The following is a 19,953-nucleotide window of genomic DNA, read 5'->3' as shown; positions in this document are numbered from 1 at the left end:
GTGTGTGTGTGTGTGTGTGTGTGTGTGTGTGTGTGTGTGTGTGTATTTGCGTGTTGGAGTATCAGTGTAGTGTATGTGAGTGTGTGGGTGAGTGAGTGCTTTGGAGTGTCAATGTAGAATGTGTCAGTCCAGTGAGTGTGCAAAGAGCCAGTGCAACAATGTCAGTGCAAAATGCAAAAAAAAGTGGGTCAATGCAAATAGTCCAGGTGACCATTGATTAACAGTTCAGCAGTCTTATGTCTTGGGGGTAAAGCTGTTCAGGAACATTTAGCTGTTTTGAAAATGTTTAGGGTCTTCCTCTGACACCGCCTGGTATAAAGGTTGTGGATGGCAGGGAGCTCAGCCCCAGTGATGTACTGGACCGTACACACTACCCTCTGTAACGCCACACTGCCAGGTCTTTTGCCTCCTCCCTATAGGCTGTCTCATTGTTGTCAGTGATCAGGCATACCACCGTCGTGTCGTCTGCAAACTTAATGTTGCTTGGAGACGTGAGCAGTGTTGGAGTCGTGCACAGCCACGCATTTGTGGATGAACAGGGAGTAAAAGGAGGGGACTAAACACGCACCCCTTTTGTCCAGGTGGGAAAGAGCAGTGTGAAGTACAGTAGAGATTGTGTCATCTATGGATCTGTTGGGGTGGTATGTGAACTGGAGTGGGTCCAGGGTGTCTGGGATGATGGTGTTGATGTGAGCCATGACCAGCCTTTCAAAGCTCTCTCTCTCTCTCTCTCTCTCTCTCTCTCTCTCTCTCTCTCTCTCTCTCTCTCTCTCTCTCTCTCTCTCTCTCTCTCTCTCTCTCTCTCTCTCTCTCTCTCTCAAAGCCAGTGCTTTTATTCGTCATGTCAGAAGACATTACAGAGTTCTCTAAACCATTCGCTCTAGCTAACGTGTTTGTTCTGCTCCTAGCTTTAGGTACACATTCCAGACAGTGCTGCTTTTCATACTGAGGCCGGTTCCGTGCTTATTGAGTTATGCTGTTCTGTTCGCGCTGTGCAAAAGGCTTTTGTCAGTGTCAGGACTTGCCTTGTAACTAGCCAGACATCCTCTAGGGGAGTGCATAGTGACAGATGACAATGGCCATCACGTATCTGATGCAACGCTAGAACGACAGTGATAGGATCGGTTACACTTGTTACCAGTTCAGAACACTGGTAACAATCATTTTCATGATTCATTACAAGCAGGAGTAAGTGAATTAGCGCCTCGCTCATGTTTCCTCCTAAATCATAGAACACATTGACTCCAAACCCAAGAGACTGACCAGGCTGGCGGTGCCCAAACAACTTCTCCCTACAAAGGCAGCGGAGGGTAAGCAATCCCTCACTCCACTCCTCCCTCCAGGCTTTAGCTGTGGGGGAGAATGGCCTCCACACCTGCTCTTACCCCTGTCCCACCCCTACACCAGCATCCCAGCCCAGGCTGTAGGAAGGCCCAGGCAGAGTTGAGGCCCACCCCCCTCCAGAGGAGCTTCCTGAGGATATCCTCCACAGCACTGAGAGAAACACCTGCCAGCCCTGTCTGGCCCCTGACTGGGAGGGGGAGATCTGAGCTGAGCTGGCCATCCTAGGCTCAAATGTGGCAAACCTAGGTTGGACCAGGGTTGATGTGGCTTTACTAAGGCTGGGCTAGTACAGAGGGGTGCTGAGACGGAGGCGGACAGCTCAGCAACTACACAATGCTATATCGGAGGAGGAGACACTCTTTAAACAAATTGAGGTTTCTTTTAAGTTGACCATATGTTGTCACAGACACAGTTTCAAAATACATTTGGGCTGAATAGGCTCACTAATAAAACATATCAAAGGCTGGGTAGAAGGAAAGTATCAACAAGCCCTTGAGATGGGAGACAGAACCCACTCATACTGTACGGAGGGCTGAAAACCTTTAAATATACTATTTCCTCAAATGTAACAAAATGTCTTCCTGATACTTAACTTTGAGGCAGACATCCATGCAGATGGGGATGAGAGAGCCATTTGAGAATACCTGATAGGGAAGACAGAGGAGGACTGTCAGCTGTCCAGATATGTGCTCAAATTAGAGTAAATGTCGAACTCATTCCACGGAGGGCCGAGTGTCTACGGGTTTTCGTACTTGATTGATGAGGTCACTAATTAGTAACGAACTCCCCTCACCTTGTCTAGGTCTTTATTGAAAAAAAAACCAGCAGACACTCGGCCCTCCATGGAATGAGTTTGACACCCCTGAATTAGAAGCTGACGCGGCGGAATAGAGCTAAATCACTGTTGGAACTAACTGCTCCGTTTGCTGAGGGAGGTACTAAAGGTGTGTTCTGTGTTTATGCTGTTGAGGACTGGTACTTCCAAATATCCACCCATACACACCTGCACCCATACACACTAACACTGTGGAAATGTTATACATGGCATGCTGCCTTTTAACATTATTTATGGAAAGCTAGATACAAGAATAATAACATGCACATCCTACAAACAAATGTCAGATCCGATTTAAGGACTTGCTGAAACCTCATTTCTTCAAAGAACCAGAGTTGGGTCTGCTCCAGTCTACTAACCCTGTTCAAACAGCCGAGATGCTCATGCACCCATAATGCAACAGTTATTCATCCCTTAACAGCCCCAGATTGTTAATTGGCTTAGGTCTATGTTTACCCTGTTGTAACCACAAATAAATGACAGGTTCACAAAGGTATTCTCATTAAACACATTCCTAGCGGTGGTTTAACCTTAGGCAGAGGGGCTCCTAGCAATATCACTACAGGCATGACACAGGACCACAGACCTCCACGCTTGAGTTAACTATGATGAACGATGAATCACCTAGTCACTGCATGGCCATTAATAGGTTTACGATACATTATAATTAAATTAACTCATTCTTGAACTGGAATTTCAATTCACTTCCTGGTAATTACCTTCTGTACCCAGGACTCTCTGATGTAGTTGGGAACTGTAGTGAAACAATCAACAGTAGAGTGGTGGACTTCAGGTGTTGGACCTTCATTTGATCAACCTGTTACAGGAGTACTTTCCTGCAATGCAGGAAAATATAAAACTTGTAGTGCAGGGGTGTCAAACTCATTCCATGGAGCCCCGAGTGTCCGCAAGTTTTTGTTTTTTTCCTTTCAAATAAAGGTCCTCCATCATCTGTAGTCATACAACCAAATTAGGTAGATTAGGTGCATGTCAGAAAAAACTTGGTATGTAGACTTCACATTCATTGGTTACTGAGAAGCTGCACCCCAAATGGCTTTACTAATCTGTAACAGTAGTGTTCAGATGTTTCAATAGGCTCAGGCACAGGCTTACTCAAAAGGGCATTCTCATGTAGGGCCCCAGAGACAAAGGCCATAGAAAAGCATTACGTACTGACAACAAACTAAATATAGCACGGCCATTTTGTTGCCAAACATATTGGGAATCTATTGTGCTGAGGCCTTTGAGTTGGAAAGGTTTCATAAACACTGGGGATTGAACAATGACCATATTGTTGGCCCTGTGATTACTTCTACAGAAATACTGACTGAAACAGCACAGATATAAGGTGGAGTGTTGGCAGCTGTGCTGCAGTATTCAAACCATTTCCAGTCACTTACAGCCTGTACTTCTAAAGGAAATGACATAACATGTGGTTTCTGGGATTTAGCACAGTCATTACTTTATATTTCAACAAGGCAAAGAGAAATGTGATAAATAAACTAAAGGAAAAACAGTAACACACCCCTACCTACATGTACAAATGACCTCTAACCTGTACACCCGCACATTGACTCGGGACCGGTACCCCTGTATATAGCCTCATTATTGTTATTTTATTGTGTAACTTTTTTATATTTTTTTTACTTACATTTATTTGGTAAATATTTTCTTAACTCTTTCTTGAACTGCACTGTTGGTTAAGGGCTTGTAAGTAAGCATTTCACGGTAAAGTCTACACTTGTTGTATTCAGCGTATGTGACAAATAAAGTTGGATTTGATTTGAATAACAATAACGAGGCTATATACAAGGGGTAGCGGTACCAAGTGAAGCGTTTCAGAAGAAAGGTCTTCGTTTCTGGCCATTTTGAGCCTATAAGTGAACCCACAAATGCGGATGCTCCAGATACTCAACTAGTTTTTGCTTTTCTTTAAAAAACAAGGACATTTCTAAGTGACACCAAACGTTTGAACGGTAGTGTATATTTGCCACTCCTCAACTAATAAATATTTGGTTGACCAACAGCCTATTGACCAAACAATCGACCAGTCGACTAAATGAGGAAAGCCCTATAGTCCAGTGAGTGTATATCAAGCATGTGCAAAAGAGTCAGTGCAAAAATAAATAAGAAATAAGAATAAAATAAGGGGGTCAATGTAAATAGTCCTGGTAGACATTTGATTAACTGTTCAGCAGTCTTATGGCTTGGGGGTAGAAGCTGTTCAGGAGCCTTATGGCTTGGGGGTAGAAGCTGTTCAGGAGCCTTATGGCTTGGGGGTAGAAGCTGTTCAGCAGCCTTATGGCTTGGGGGTAGAAGCTGTTCAGGAGCCTTATGGCTTGGGGGTAGAAGCTGTTCAGGAGCCTTATGGCTTGGGGGTAGAAGCTGTTCAGGAGCCTTATGGCTTGGGGGTAGAAGCTGTTCAGGAGCCTTATGGCTTGGGGGTAGAAGCTGTTCAGGAGCCTTATGGCTTGGGGGTAGAAGCTGTTCAGGAGCCTTATGGCTTGGGGGTAGAAGCTGTTCAGGAGCCTTTTGGCTTGGGGGTAGAAGCTGTTCAGGAGCCTTATGGCTTGGGGGTAGAAGCTGTTCAGGAGCCTTATGGCTTGGGGGTAGAAGCTGTTCAGGAGCCTTATGGCTTGGGGGTAGAAGCTGTTCAGCAGTCTTATGGCTTGGGGGTAGAAGCTGTTCAGGAGCCTTTTGGTCCTAGACTTGGTGCTCCGGTACTGCTTGCCATGTGGTAGCAGAAAGAACAGTCTATGACTTGGGTGGCTGGATTCATAGACAGTTTTTAGGGCTTTCCTCTGACACTGCATGTTATAGAGGTCCTGGATGGCATAAAGCTTGGCCCCATTGATGTACTGGGCCATAAGCACGACCCTCTGTAGCACCTTGTGGTCAGATGCTGAGCAATTGCCATACCAAGCGGTGATGAAACCACTCAGGCCTACCACCGCCGTGTCGTCGCAATCTTAATGATGGTGTTGTAGTCATGCGCAACCACACAGTCGTGGGTGAACAGAGAGTACAGAAGGGGACTAAGCACACACCTCTGAGGGGCCTGCATGTTGAGGGTCAGAGTAGTCCAGTTGGGAAAGGGCAGTGTGGAATGCAATGGAGATTGCTTCCTCTGTGGATCTGTTGGGGTGGTATGCGAATTGGAGTGGGTCTAGGGTTTCTGGAATGATGGTGTTGATGTGAGCCATGAACAGCCTTTTAAAACACTTCATGGCTACAGATGTGAGTGCCACGGGGCAGGAGTATAGCACGGTGTTGCGATTTAAGCCCAAGCCTAGTGGAAGAAAATGCTCTCTTCCATTAACAAATTCTGTTTACCTGACTCAAAAACCTGAGTAGTGACCACATGGCAATATGAGGGACATTAAATCAGAGTTGTGTCTCACTCCTGTGACATCATAATGATATTACTGGTAACAAAACATCCTTCGGACCAAAAGACCCAGTCTTTTCTGTGATGGAGGAGGATGTGTGATGGAGGAGGATGTGTGAAAGTCTTGCTGTCACCTATGAAGGAGGTGTCACACTTGTCTAGTGTGTGTGTGTGTGTGTGTGTGTGTGTGTGTGTGTGTGTGTGTGTGTGTGTGTGTGTGTGTGTGTGTGTGTGTGTGTTCCAGCTGCAAGCAGAGGAAAGGCGTCAAAGATGAGAGCACTGATAGACATTTGCATCCAGTGTAATAAATCTGGTTAAATTACATGGCTGGAGTCCCAGGTCTCCCACCCAGAGTCAAAGGCTAGGACACTCATCTCCGTTTCTCACACACACACGGGCCCGCACGCACACACACGCACACACACCTCTGTCTCTGTCCTCGGTATTAGGCCCATTCACACTCCATTCATCTACTGAACCAGTCCAGACCAAATGAACAGGTTGATCTTCAAATGACCCACCATTCACATGGGAAAAGACATGAACTCTATTGATCACTCAGATCAGATGGCCCACACACATATGTACAATCAGGATGACCATGTCACCCTGGCCCCTAACAAAGAACAAGAGGCAAAATTGATTATGTTGATCAGTGTAACCTTCACCATATCTTAATTGCAAGATTTGTCATGCACTTTGGGAAGATGTGGATTGGTATAGGCCTATGTGGATTGAGGACCGACAAGATTGCATTTTGGTATACAACATTGAAAGCCTCCCTGGGGATGCCTCCCTGGGGACCCAGAGGCCTTGGCTACAACTCCAATTGCTGGATATCAAAGTGATATTGTTGTCAAACCAGTGCCAGTTGTGTTCAAGGTGCTAGGAGGTGTGCACTGATAAGGGACTAACAAGCTAAACTTAAAGGTTGGGGGGGAAATGACATGGAGAACAAAATGTAGCCACACATCGACACAACATCACATTTCAGGACTGACAATATTTCAATCAATGCAATTTGCAACAATTTTTCCATCATAACCTTTCCAAAGTAACATTCCATCACAGCAACAAAACACAACAACAAGTGTTTTGGCATGGGGCCCTCATAGAACACACAGGAGCTCAACTCTCCTAAAACAACATGAGCAGTTACAATGTTGTAACAATGTAACCAACACACAAAGTTTAATCAACGAATTGTAATGGAGGCTACGTGTTACCTCTGTCTGAAACAACAGACAAGCACAATTCCATCTTCGCAGCTCAAGTGCACATTTACATTTACATTTAAGTCATTTAGCAGACGCTCTTATCCAGAGCGACTTACAAATTGGTGACCAGACTAGGAAGATAGCACACAAACAGGTCATTTTTAAAATCAAGAGCAAAATACCATTTTCACTGGATTCCAGGTTGCTTTGAAATCGGATCACCTCAAAAACAAAGCTCCTCGGGAACAGGTTGAAGAAGGGAAATGACCCGAATGCCAAACCCATATGTTGGGCACCGAGGATGGAATGTAAACTTTGCGCTTGTTGCTTTGAGAAATAGACCAGCTTCCCTTGCGTTGTTGTTTTGGGACGTGCTTTACATGTTAACAAGTATCAATACACAACCAATAAATGAGCAACGTGGGTCTCCCTAGGAGGGACACAGTTAAAAGCTTTTCTCAGTTGGTTGTTACCTTCCTGTCTCCCCTCCCCCAAACCGGCCCACAAACTTACAAGCATCCCCATCACGTCTGTCCATAGTTGGGAGAAACTGTCAGAGACTGCGCCGTCCGCCTCGGGTTCAAGTAGGGAGAAACTGTCACACACTGCTATGTCCGCGTCGGGTTCTACCGAGGCGGCTGCCTGGTCGCCTTGGCCCTCCATAATGTCTATGGTTATGAAGTATTGCCGTTGGCGCAATGTTTTGATCCGTGACCATACGCAATTGTCTGACTACTGACGGACACCTCTTCTTGAGAAAGTTGTCCCCGTCTCAGCCTTAAAATCACAGCATTCCTTGGCACAAAAGATACTGAGGGAGTGAACAATCTCCAAATGCCTTCAAACATGCTTGAGAAATGCAACAAGTGCACTAAAACTCAGAGGTAAGTTGAATATGTCCCCTTTATGCGAATATAATGCATTCAGCACATATTGCAATAACACGCATAAATCGCAGTAAACACAATTGAAGCTGAAGTTACAGTGCAGGGTTTTCATCTGAAAAGTTAATTGGTTGAGCTCTCCGCAACTCGCTGCCCGTGCGCTTCTGGCATAAACCAACATTTACAGCGGGGGACATTTGGCCCGAAGAGAGACACCTAATTCGACACTATTTATCTGTATTAGAAAAGAACAAAGTCAAATCAATACGAATAAAAATTCAGTCGCGAACTTTGAGAAATACTCCCATTAACAACAAAGAAGGAGAAAACGCCCGAAGCGCAGTCCTTGTCTGTAATTATCCACGCTCCCCCCTCTAACAGCAGTGAGCTCCCCTCTCCAGTTCACTCCTCCCAGCAAAAACATTTACACAACAAAAAGTCCTCTGGTCTGGTTGGTGTCACTCATCTCTGCACTAACATACCAAAGGAAATCTTACACCAATATAGTCTAATAGTCTGTTTCTTAAACTTTGGCAAATGTTGTGGAAAGTTGCCAAACGGACAACTAACCCTTTATTAGGCTACTATGCGCGTATCCTGTTGCTTTTCCACCAATACTTTCTCAACAGGGTTGAATAGGTTTAGGAGAACAAAGCGATTCTCCACACAATTGTATCAAAAACAACAGCGCATGGGAAAAATATTTTTGGGAGGGGTGACGTATACCGTGACCTATTCGTAATAGTGATAAACCGCAGGAATAGTCTCCAATTAACAAACAAAGACAAAAGCATGTCAAATAGAATAGCCTACACATTTTGTATAATTTATGGCGGCCCACTGCACCATAGCAATAACAGTGGAAAAAACGACAAACCTGTCCACTACATTATAATATATGTGTAACTACATGCCATTATAAAACACGTGTACACTGTTTTATATAGGATAGTGGAATTATGAAAATAAAATACAATTGATCTGTATAATGATGATTTAGTTATCAATATGGGTAAAAACTATAGAGTTAGACTTCATAGAGTTACAAATGAATCCAAATGATGTTGCATACAATTTTAAATTCTACAAAAAAATAATAATGTAGCAGCTGGCATACATCTCTGGATTCTACATAGTGTTGAATGGATGATTAGGTGTTTGTTTTGCTCTACCAGGCAACTACTGTAATGAAGAAGTCTTGACTTTGTCTCAGTATGTCTCTGTGCTGCCAGAAGCACATTCTCAGAGAGAGCAGCATGTCTGCTGAACAGCAACAGCTGCCTGCAGTCTCGTGACAGATTTCAGAACAGCCTGAGCGAGTGAGAGAGAGAGAGAGAGAGAGAGAAAGACAGCGATAGCAATGAAGCTAATTGAAAATTGAATTGAAAATGAAAAAAAGAGGCAAAGAAGAAAGAGAGAGGGTGAGGGAGTAAGGAGATGCTACAATCTAAAACCGTGATACACTGTGCCTTTCCTGCCTTGTGTAATACACTGACACAACCATCCGAGGCTGTAAGAGAAGAGAGAGGACCAGTCATGACTTCTCCATTATGTGGAATGAACAATGACAACCTACCTGCAACATTCCGACACTAGGAAGAGCCCCTGGGCTAAGTAACTCCCAACTCTATATAGTGAAATGTGATCAGAGGCTCACTGAGGATTACATGGGCGGTGTATTATTCCTGTAGGTGGTGGTCATTCCTCCATTCCTCAATTCCCTCGTTCTCTCCATCGTACACATAAATCAGCCTAATCCGCACAGACCACAGAGGCTAGGCTGTGGAGGGAGAATGTCTTTCACAAGCCTGGGACAAGCAGCAGCTGCTCAACAGTATCCTGCTTACAGTGTAAACACATAAAACAAGGGAAGCACAACCCCAGCTTTGTTCCCTTCAACCCAGGGGATCATTCACCACTGACCCAGCCCCTAAACCCCGGGCTAGGCCCTGGCCCTGGGCTAACCTGCTTGGCTAAAGCTGTGGAATGGTGGAACTGGGAGGGATTGGGATGGTGTGTGTGTGTGTGTGTGTGTGTGTTTGTGCGCATGTGCCAACCCATTATTTTCCTAAAAAATCAGGTTGTGTTGGAGGAACCATGATGATATCTCTAGAAGTACCACCACCACCCTTCACCCTGCTGAGATGTTGTGTCACTAATGCCCACCCCCCTCTTCCCTGTTCCACCCTACCCTTCCCCCACTACAGGACACGACACCCCTCACTGTGCCCCACCTGTAATGTCCCAAACAGTAGGGTCAGAATGCTCATGAGGAGAGGAGGCACAGCCTGTTGACTCAGAGCACACTTATTATATACAGCCTCTGCTAATAAGCAACAGTGTGTGTATATTGCTGTGTGTGTGTGTGTGTGCGCGTGTGTGTGTGAGGACCCTGTGGTGTAATCTTGTTCCTTTCCCATCACCTCCAGATAATAGGTGTCATTTTGCCAGACAAAAAATGGTCCTTTATTGAGACAGTCAATACTGTACTTACTGCTTCCTTAACCAGAGCCCTCAAATTCAACTCTTGACCTTGAAGCCAGTTCATTTTTCCCCTCTAAGCAGGGACAGATTTAGGGTGCGTCCAATTAATTATCAGGTAGAACAGACAACCAGAAGGCTCCAGACCTCGTAGGGTAAGAGTTTAATACCACTGGTATAGAGTATCCAAGATTGAATCTACTCTACAATAGAATAGCCAGGAGCCAAAACAACATACCCTGTCGTCAGCAGTACAAGAATAAGGACAAAGAGAAACATGTGTAACACATAAACACAGAACAACATACAGATGATACTAATTGAACTCCTATACATTTGGGAGAGAGATAAATACCATATTTGATGGCCATTAAATAAATAGAGAGCGTTCTGTGAAAAGTAATGATGTAATGACTATCAATACCTCCAAGAATGTAAAAGTTGAGTATACCCCAGAAACCTACAGTTGAAGTCAGAAGTGTACATACACCTTAGCCAAATACATTTAAACTCAGTTTTTCACAATTCCTGACATTTAATCCTAGTAAAAATTCCCTGTCTTAGGTCAGTTAGGATCACCACTTTATTTTAAGAATGTGAAATGTCAGAATTATAGTAGAGAGAATTATTTATTTCAGCTTTTATTTCTTTCATCACATTCCCAGTGGGTCAGAAGTTTACATACACTCAATGAGTATTTGGTAGCATTGCCTTTAAATTGTTTAACTTGGGTCAAACGTTTCGGGTAGCCTTCCACAAGATTCCCACAATAAGTTGGGTGAATTTTGGCCCATTCCTCCTGACAGAGCTGGTGTAACTGAGTCAGGTAGTAGGCCTCCTTGCTCGCACATGCTTTTTCAGTTCTGCCCAGACATTTTCTATGGGATTGAGGTCAGGGATTTGTGATGGCCACTCCAATACCTTGACTTTGTTGTCCTTAAGCCATTTTGCCACAACTTTCAAGGTATGTTTGGGGTAATTGTCCATTTGGAAGACCGATTTGTGACCAAACTTTAACTTCCTGACGGATGTCTTGAGATGTTGCTTCAATATTTCCACAAAATGTTCCTTCGTCATAATGCCATCTATTTTGTGAATTGCACCAGTCCATCCTGCAGCAAAGCACCACCACAACATGATGCTGCCACCCACGTGCTTTACGGTTGGGATGGTGTTCTTCGGCTTGCAAGCATCCCCCCTTTTCATCGAAATATAACGATGGTCATTATGGCCAAACAGTTCTATTTTTGTTTCATCAGACCAGAGGACATTTCTCTAAAAAGTACGCTCTTGTCACGCCCTGACCTGAGATATTTCTGTTTTTTTTATATTTTGGTTAGGTCAGGGTGTGACTAGGGTGGGTACGCTAGTTTTGTATTGTCTAGGATTTTTGTATTGTCTAGGGTTTTTGTATGTCTAGGGGTTTTGTAGGTCTAGTGGTTTTTGTATATTTATGTTGGCCTGATATGGTTCCTAATCAGAGACAGCTGTTTATCGTTATCTCTGATTGGGGATCATATTTAGGTAGCCATTTCCCTTTGGTGTTTGTGGGATCTTGTCTATGTGTAGTTGCCTGTCAGCACTTGTTTGTATAGCGTCACGGGTCATTCTGTTCAGTGTTCATTCTTTTAATAAATAAGAATGTACGCATAACCTGCTGCGCCTTGGTATTATTTTTACGACGAACGTGACAGATCTTTGTCCGCATGTGCAGTTGCAAACCGTAGTATGGCTTTTTTATGGCAGGTTTGGAGCAGTGGCTTCTTCCTTGATGAGCGGCCTTTCAGGTTATGGTGATATAGAACTAGTTTTAAAGTGGATATAGATACTTTTGTACCTGTTTCCTCCAGCATCTTCACAAGGTCCTGTGCTGTTGTTCTGGGATTGATTTGCAATTTTCGCACCAAAGTATGTTCATCACTAGGAGACAGAACGCGTCTCCTTCCTGAGCGGTATGACGGCTGTGTGGTCCCATGGTGCTTATACTTGCGTACTATTGTTTGTACGGATGAATGTGGTACCTTCAGGCGTTTGGAAATTGCTCCCAAGGAGGAACCAGACTTGTGAAGGTCTACAATTTTTTTCTGAGGTCTTGGCTGATTTCTTTTGATGTTCTCATGATGTCAAGCTAACAGGCACTGAGTGTGAAGGTAGCCCTTGAAATACATCCACAGGTACATCTGTAAAGTCAACTTAGTGTATGTAAACTTCTGACCCACTGGAATTGTGATACGGGTGAGTTATAAGTGAAATAATCTGTCTGTAAACAATTATTGTAAAAATTACTTGTGTCATGCACAAAGTAGATGTCCTAACCGACTTGCCAAAACTATAGTTTGTTAACAAGAGTTTTGTGGAGTGGTTGAAATATGAGTTTTAATAACTCCAATTTAAGTGTATGTAAACTTCCGACTTCAACTATATATAACTCAAGACAAGCTTCACATGTGAGTCCAGAATGCTAGTTTCTCTATGCCGGTCCTCTGCTCTCTTTCTCTCTTTGTGCTCTCTCTCTCTCTCTCTCTGTTCCCTCTCTTTTTCCCTCTGTCTCTCTCTGCACCTGTGGTATTAATGACTGGTAGTGTTGTGAGTGGGTACACACAGCCGTCCTATCCTGAGCTGCATTGATATTCCACTGATCAGATAGGTCAGTCTCCGCTCTCACTGAGGGTGCCCAGTACTCTCCAGGACAGATTGGAAACAATCACTCAAACAAACACACATGCTACTCAAAGACCTTAAAAGACAGGCCTAGCTCTGATCTGTTAAGGTTATGACAAGCTTCACTCCGTTGATCTACGTGTGTGCGTGTATGTGGGATTTTTGGAATAGCAGACACCTTTTGTTAACATGATATCCTCGCCGGTCACATGGGAAAGAAACCAACGTTTTTATTTTGTCGTTTCATTTTGTGAAAGCAAAGAAGAGTCACCTTACCTTGCTAGTAGTAGTCACCTTACCTTGCTAGTAGTAGTCACCTTACCTTGTTAGTAGTAGTCACCTTACCTTGCTAGTAGTAGTCACCTTACCTTGCTAGTAGTAGAGTCACCTTACCTTGCTAGTAGTAGTCACCTTACCTTGCTAGTAGTAGTCACCTTACCTTGCTAGTAGTAGTCACCTTACCTTGCTAGTAGTAGTCACCTTACCTTGCTAGTAGTAGTCACCTTACCTTGCTAGTAGTAGTCACCTTACCTTGCTAGTAGTAGTCACCTTACCTTGCTAGTAGTAGAGGCACCTTACCTTGCTAGTAGTAGAGTCACCTTACCTTGCTAGCAGTAGAGTCACCTTACCTTGCTAGTAGTAGAGTCACCTTACCTTGCTAGCAGTAGTCACCTTACCTTGCTAGCAGTAGTCACCTTACCTTGCTAGTAGTAGAGTCACCTTACCTTGCTAGTAGTAGAGTCACCTTACCTTGCTAGTAGTAGAGCTAGTAGTAGAGTCACCTTACCTTGCTAGCTGGCAGCCTGGCTAAAAACATAGCAAGCTAGCTAGCATGCTTGTGCTTCTAGTTCCGACAATGCAGTAATATCCAACGAGTAATCTAACCTAACAATTTCACAACAATTACCTTATAGACACACAAGTGTAAAGGAATGAATAAGAATATGTACATAAAAAATATATGAATGAGTGATGTAGGGTATCTAAACATTATATAAAGTGGCATTGTTTAACGTGGCTAGTGATAAATTGCATCAAGATGGCAAGATGCAGTAGGTGGTATAGAGTACAGTATATACATATGAGATGAGTAATGTAGGGTATGTAAACATTATGAAGTGGCATTGTTTAAAGTGCCTAGTGATACATTTATTACGTCAATTTTTTCCAGTGGCTGGAGTTGAGTCAGTATGTTGGCAGCAGCCACTCAATGTTAGTGATGGCTGTTTAATAGTCTGATGGCCTTGAGATAGAAGCTGTTTTTCAGTCTCTTGGCCCCCGCTTTGATGCACCTGTACTGACCTCGCCTTCTAGTGGGGTGAACAGGCAGTGGCTCGGGTGGTTGTTGTCTTTGATGATCTTTTTAGCCTTCTTGTGACATCGGGTGGTGTAGATGTCCTGGAGGACAGGTAGTTTGCACCCGGTGATGTGTTGTGGAGACCTCACTACCCTCTGGAGTGTCTTACGGTTATGGGCGGAGTAGTTGCCGTACCAGGCGGTGATACAGCCTAACAGGATGCTCTCGATTGTGCATCTGTAGAAGTTTGAGTGTTTTTGGTGACAGCTGAATTTCTTCAGCCTTCTGAGGTTGAAGAGGCGCTGCTGCGCCTTCTTCACCACGCTGTCCGTGTGGTTGGACCATTTCAGTTTGTCCATGATGTGTACGCCGAGGAACTTAAGACTTTCTACCCTCACCACTACTGTCCCGTCAATGTGGATAGGGGGGTGCTCCCTCTGTTTCCTGAAGTCCACGATCATCTCTATTTTGTAGACGTTGAGTGTGAGGTGATTTTCCTGACACCACACTCCGAGGGCCCTTCCTGTAGGCCGTCTCGTCATTGTTGGTAATCAAGCCTACCACTGTAGTGTCGTCTGCAAACTTGATGATTGAGTTGGAGGCGTGCATGGCCATGCAGTCATGGTTGAACAGGGAGTACAGGAGAGGGCTGAGAACGCACCCTTGTGGGGCCCCAGTGTTGAGGATCAGCAGGGTGGAGATGTTGTTACCTACCCTCACCACCTGGGGGCGGCCTGTCAGGAAGTCCATGACCCAGTGGTACAGGGCGGGGTCGAGTACCAGGGTCTCGAGCTTGATGATGAGTTTGGAGGGTACTATGGTGTTAAATGCTGAGCTGTAGTCGATGAACAGCATTACATTTACATTTACATTTAAGTCATTTGGCAGACGCTCTTATCCAGAGCGACTTACAAATTGGTGAATTCACCTTATGACATCCAGTGGAACAGCCACTTTACAATAGTGCATCTAAATCATTTAAGGGGGGTGAGAAGGATTACTTTATCCTATCCTAGGTATTCCTTAAAGAGGTGGGGTTTCAGGTGTCTCCGGAAGGTGGTGATTGACTCCGCTGTCCTGGCGTCGTGAGGGAGTTTGTTCCACCATTGGGGGGCCAGAGCAGCGAACAGTTTTGACTGGGCTGAGCGGGAACTGTACTTCCTCAGTGGTAGGGAGGCGAGCAGGCCAGAGGAGGATGAACGCAGTGCCCTTGTTTGGGTGTAGGGCCTGATCAGAGCCTGGAGGTACTGCAGTGCCGTTCCCCTCACAGCTCCGTAGGCAAGCACCATGGTCTTGTAGCGGATGCGAGCTTCAACTGGAAGCCAGTGGAGAGAGCGGAGGAGCGGGGTGACGTGAGAGAACTTGGGAAGGTTGTACACCAGACGGGCTGCGGCGTTCTGGATGAGTTGTAGGGGTTTAATGGCACAGGCAGGGAGCCCAGCATTCTCACATAGGTATTCCTCTTGTCCAGATGGGTTAGGGCAGTGTGCAGTGTGATTGCGATTGCATCGTCTGTGGACCTATTGGGGCAGTAAGCAAATTGGAGTGGGTCTAGGGTGTCAGGTAGGGTGGAGGTGATATGGTCCTTGACTGGTCTCTCAAAGCACTTAATGATGACGGAAGTGAGTGCTACAGGGCGATAGTTATTTAGCTCAGTTACCTTAGCTTTCTTGGGAACAGGAACAATGGTGGCTTCCCTTGAAGCATGTGGGGACAGCAGACTGGGAGAAGGATTGATTGAATATGTCCGTAACACACCAGCCAGCTGGTTTGCGCATACTCTGAGGACGCGGCTGGGGATGCTGTCTGGGCCTGCAGCCTTGCGAGGGTTGACACGATTAAATGTTTTGCTCACGTCGGCTGCAGTGAAGGAGAGCCCGCAGGTTTTGGTAGCGGGTGGCACTGTGTTGTCCTCAAAGCGAGCAAAGAAGTTGTTTAGTCTGTCTGGGAGCAAGACATCCTGGTCCGCGACGGAGCTGGTTTCTTTTTATAGTCTGTGATTGACTGTAGACCCTGCCACATAGTACCTCTCGTGTCTGAGCCATTGAATTGCGACTCTTCTTTGTCTCTATACTGACGCTTAGCTTGTTTGATTGGCTTGCGGAGGGAATAACTACACTGTTTGTATTTGGTCATGTTTCTGGTCACCTTGCCCTGATTAAAAGCAGTGGTTAAAAACTTTAAAAGCAGGTGTAGAAGCAACACCGTGCTTCTACACTTGCATTGCTTGCTGTTTGGGGGTTTAGGCTGGGTTTCTGTACAACACTTTGAGATATCAGCTGATGTACAAAGGGCTATATAAATACATTTGATTTGGTTCGCGCTTTCAGTTTTGCGCGAATGCTGCCATTAATCCATGGTTTCTGGTTTGGGAATGTTTTAATAGATGCTGTGGGTGCGACATCGCCGATGCACTTGCTAATAAACCCGCTCAACGAATCAGCGTATTCATCAATGTTGTTCGCCGCAATGCGGAACATATCCCCAGTCCACGTGATCGAAGCTATCTTGAAGAGTGGAATCCGATTGGTCGGACCAGCGTAGAACAGACCTGAGAGCGGGAGCTTCCAGTTTTTAGTTTCTGTCTATAGGCTGGAAGCAACAAAATGGAGTCGTTTTTACGAAAGTAGAGCGTTGCGGAAGATAGAATAACAATGGTCTAGGGTTTTGCCAGCCCTGGTTAAGTAATCTCCATGTGAAATAATCAGATTTATAATAAAACAAATATGCCCTGGAAAATATTGTTATACTTGCAGGTGTAACCTGAAACAATCCAGTTTGATATGCTGCTTGTGTATTCATTGCCATATCATCTAAAAACTAGAATTTCATGAAGAAAAAAAAATCACATGGCTATCTATTTTATCTCTTCCTAACAAAATACATTTTGGGGGGATTCTATAAGGCTACCATGTCTTACCATAGCTTAGTCTATGCAGTAGCCTACCTAACAAGTTTTGTAATGCCCATTGCATGCATTGTAAGGTAGCTTGCTAGCAGTGTGACAGTTTCCCAAAGTTTGGCGTTGGCTTTGATCCTGATTTGAACCTATTTAGCTAGCTAGCTATGTTTTGTAGAACAATGTTGCTATGATATATTATCAACATTGAGTTGTGGTATAGTTTTATTGGGGTAACATTGGCTACCTATCTAGCCAGTTTGGTAGTAAACGTGAGCAAACTGTTAGCTACGTTAGCTATGTTTTTTGTAAGAAAGTGTGATATATTGTGCTGCATTAACTGGTCATATGCGTTAGCTAACGTTACATTCATACATTGGCTAATGTTACCTAACTAACAGTAACTGGCTATCATAGCAGCCAAGGGCATTCGCTAGCATATTTGTGCATATTTGTTTGTGCATATTTGTTCATGCATGACTTCAGCCTTATATTATTTCCCTAATTTTGATGCACATACCACCCTCCACCAATTGCAAGCACACACAAACCTATGCACATGTACTCACACACAAACACACACTCACAAGCACACAATGAAAATATAAAAAATATCTTTAGAATCAAGGCAGGAAATAGCAATAGCAGGCTAGGTGCTAAAAGGACTTTCCAGAGGGAGGACTATAAGAAAGTCTGAAGAAATGTGTTTTAAGGCCCGTTCTGATTGATGGAGCAGCTCTCAGATGGTCAGGGGGAGAATTCCATAGGTGAGGGGCAAGGGAGCAGAAAGCCTCCTCTCCCATAGTATGGAGACACCTCTTGGGGACTTAAAGTAGTCATGAGTTGCTGGAGTGGAGAGTGCGAGGTGGCTCTTAGAAATTAAGTTACTGAAGGAAGGACTGAACCCAAGGCTTTCAACATTAGAAGGATATTTTTAAAGTCTATCCTATAGTTGACCGGTAGCCAGTGGAGTTTAGGGATGATGTGGGTAGCTGACTTCTTGGTCCTGGTCAGGACTCTGGCAGCACTATTCTGGAGAAGTTGTAGCCTCTGAAGTGATTTAGCTGGAAGGCCCCGAACAGAGTTGCCGTAGCCAATCCGGAAGAAGATGAAAACGTGGACGAGTTTCTCTGCATCTTGCTGGGAGAGCGATGTTTTGAGCTGGGCAATATTTCTCAACTGGAAAAATGATGTTTTGCAGATATGTTTTATATTTTGCCATCAAAGGACAGAGAAGGATCAAACTTGACTCCCAGGTTGGAGATGACAGAGGACAGATGGACGGAATTGTTAGGTTAGATTACTCGTTGGATATTACTGCATTGTCGGAACTAGAAGCACAAGCATTTCGCTACACACGCATTAACATCTGCTAACCATATGTACTGTACGTGACAAATACATTTGATTTGATATGCCTGTCAATTGTAAGGCAGATGTTTCCAGCACTGGTGACCTGCTTGGGTGTCCCAATAAGCATAGCTTCAGTCTGCTGCTTTTCAGATGGAAGAAGTTCTCTTTCATCAATGCACTTATGTCATCGAGGCAGCTGTCAAGTTTAGCTAGGCTTGAGATGATGTCTGGTTTGGTGTTAATACTTGGGGATCATTAGCGTAGCAGTGAACGTTGATGTTATAGTCTCTGAGGATTTGAACATGAATAATGAGGATTTAACATGAATAAGTTATTACGTTATCATTAATACGTTATTGTGAATAACATGAATAAGTTATTACGTTATCATGAATACGTTATTGTGAATAACATGAATAAGTTATTACGTTATCAGGTGATCAACAATCAAAAAAAAAAGAATGACATAATAAATTCAAACGATCATGTAATAACATATGAAAATCAATGTTTTTATGTATCATTTCCCTCATTTTAGTGCAAATACCACCCTCCACACACATAAACCTTTGGACATGTACTCATACACAAGCACACATTGAAATGTACACACATGCACAGTCATTACTGCTGTTAAGTTTATGGATGTTTGAGGGTCAATCAGTCACATACTGTATGCAAGTACGCCGCACGCCCATAAGCACTCATTTCATGGACACCCATACAGACACACTGCATCAAATTGGGGGAAGTAATACTCACAGCATTTTATTATGTTATCTGGCAAGTTATTACATTAACCGGTTATATTACTTTAAACATCTCAAATGGTCTGGGCAGGGGTGATGTTGTGGATGTTTGTGTGCGTCTGTATGTTGTCATTTCTATGTGTGTTTTGTATTGGTTAAAAAACAAATAATAATAATAATTTCCAATAGGAAAAACGTAGTCCAATAGGATTCTGATACAGGTGACAAAATCCTATAGGACTGCGAGAATATTACTACTTTTTTTTCTTCCAACAGGAACAAAGTCCTCAAATAGGATTTCAAAAGGATTCTGATAGAATTCTCACGTTTTGTGTCACCTCTATAGTATTCTATTGGAGAAATCACTAATCGATTAGGATAATTTGACTAGGGCCACTTCAAACAAAATGCAACGATCCAAAATGTAGCAGGCTGTCTTCTACAAGTTGTCCTCTAACCAGTGATTCCGTGTGTTTTTTTGTAAGGTTCGTTTGAACAGGACGTGCAACCCGACTACTTATCCTGTGCGAATCATCATCCCTGTGTTTTGAGGGATATAACAGAGTTTAACAGGCGTTGCACCCAGTTTGGGTAAGAACAAATTGATGCTTCACACAAAGTGCTATGGACCTAGCCTACAGATGAATGATCTGTTTTGTCACATATCAACTTTCCTAGTGCCATACTCCTCTTTCAATAAAGTGGATGATTTTGTGCCAATGAATTGCCAAGTACGTCAGGTAATTAAATGTCTGCATACAGTATGTTATAGTTCATGGTTCTAACTGATATGCATTATTATTTAGACTTTCTCCGAACTGAAGGCCATTAGGTCAATATTAGAC

General features: G+C 43.9%; 1 protein-coding gene across 6 annotated transcripts in view; it reads right to left on the bottom strand.

Annotated features, from left to right (window-relative positions):
* Nucleotides 1-19,953, bottom strand: part of LOC135557756 (SAM and SH3 domain-containing protein 1-like) — a 321,252-nt gene that overhangs the window by 94,127 nt on the left and 207,172 nt on the right. Inside the window, exon 1 of one of the 6 annotated variants that reach the window (XM_064991331.1) lies at nucleotides 7,298-8,065. The exons of 4 other annotated variants lie outside the window; for them this stretch is intronic. In XM_064991331.1, coding sequence (XP_064847403.1) covers nucleotides 7,298-7,447 — 150 coding nt within the window. In that variant the 5' untranslated portion in view covers nucleotides 7,448-8,065. Of the gene's footprint in view, nucleotides 1-6,966; nucleotides 7,260-7,297; nucleotides 8,066-19,953 lie in introns of those variants that run through there. One more of the 6 variants, XM_064991333.1, reaches the window with a different exon arrangement.

Source organism: Oncorhynchus masou, chromosome 16, assembly GCF_036934945.1.
Source record: "Oncorhynchus masou masou isolate Uvic2021 chromosome 16, UVic_Omas_1.1, whole genome shotgun sequence".
NCBI lineage: Eukaryota > Metazoa > Chordata > Actinopteri > Salmoniformes > Salmonidae > Oncorhynchus > Oncorhynchus masou.
Note: the sequence above shows the minus strand (reverse complement) of the source record. Positions and strands in the feature narration are given on the sequence as shown.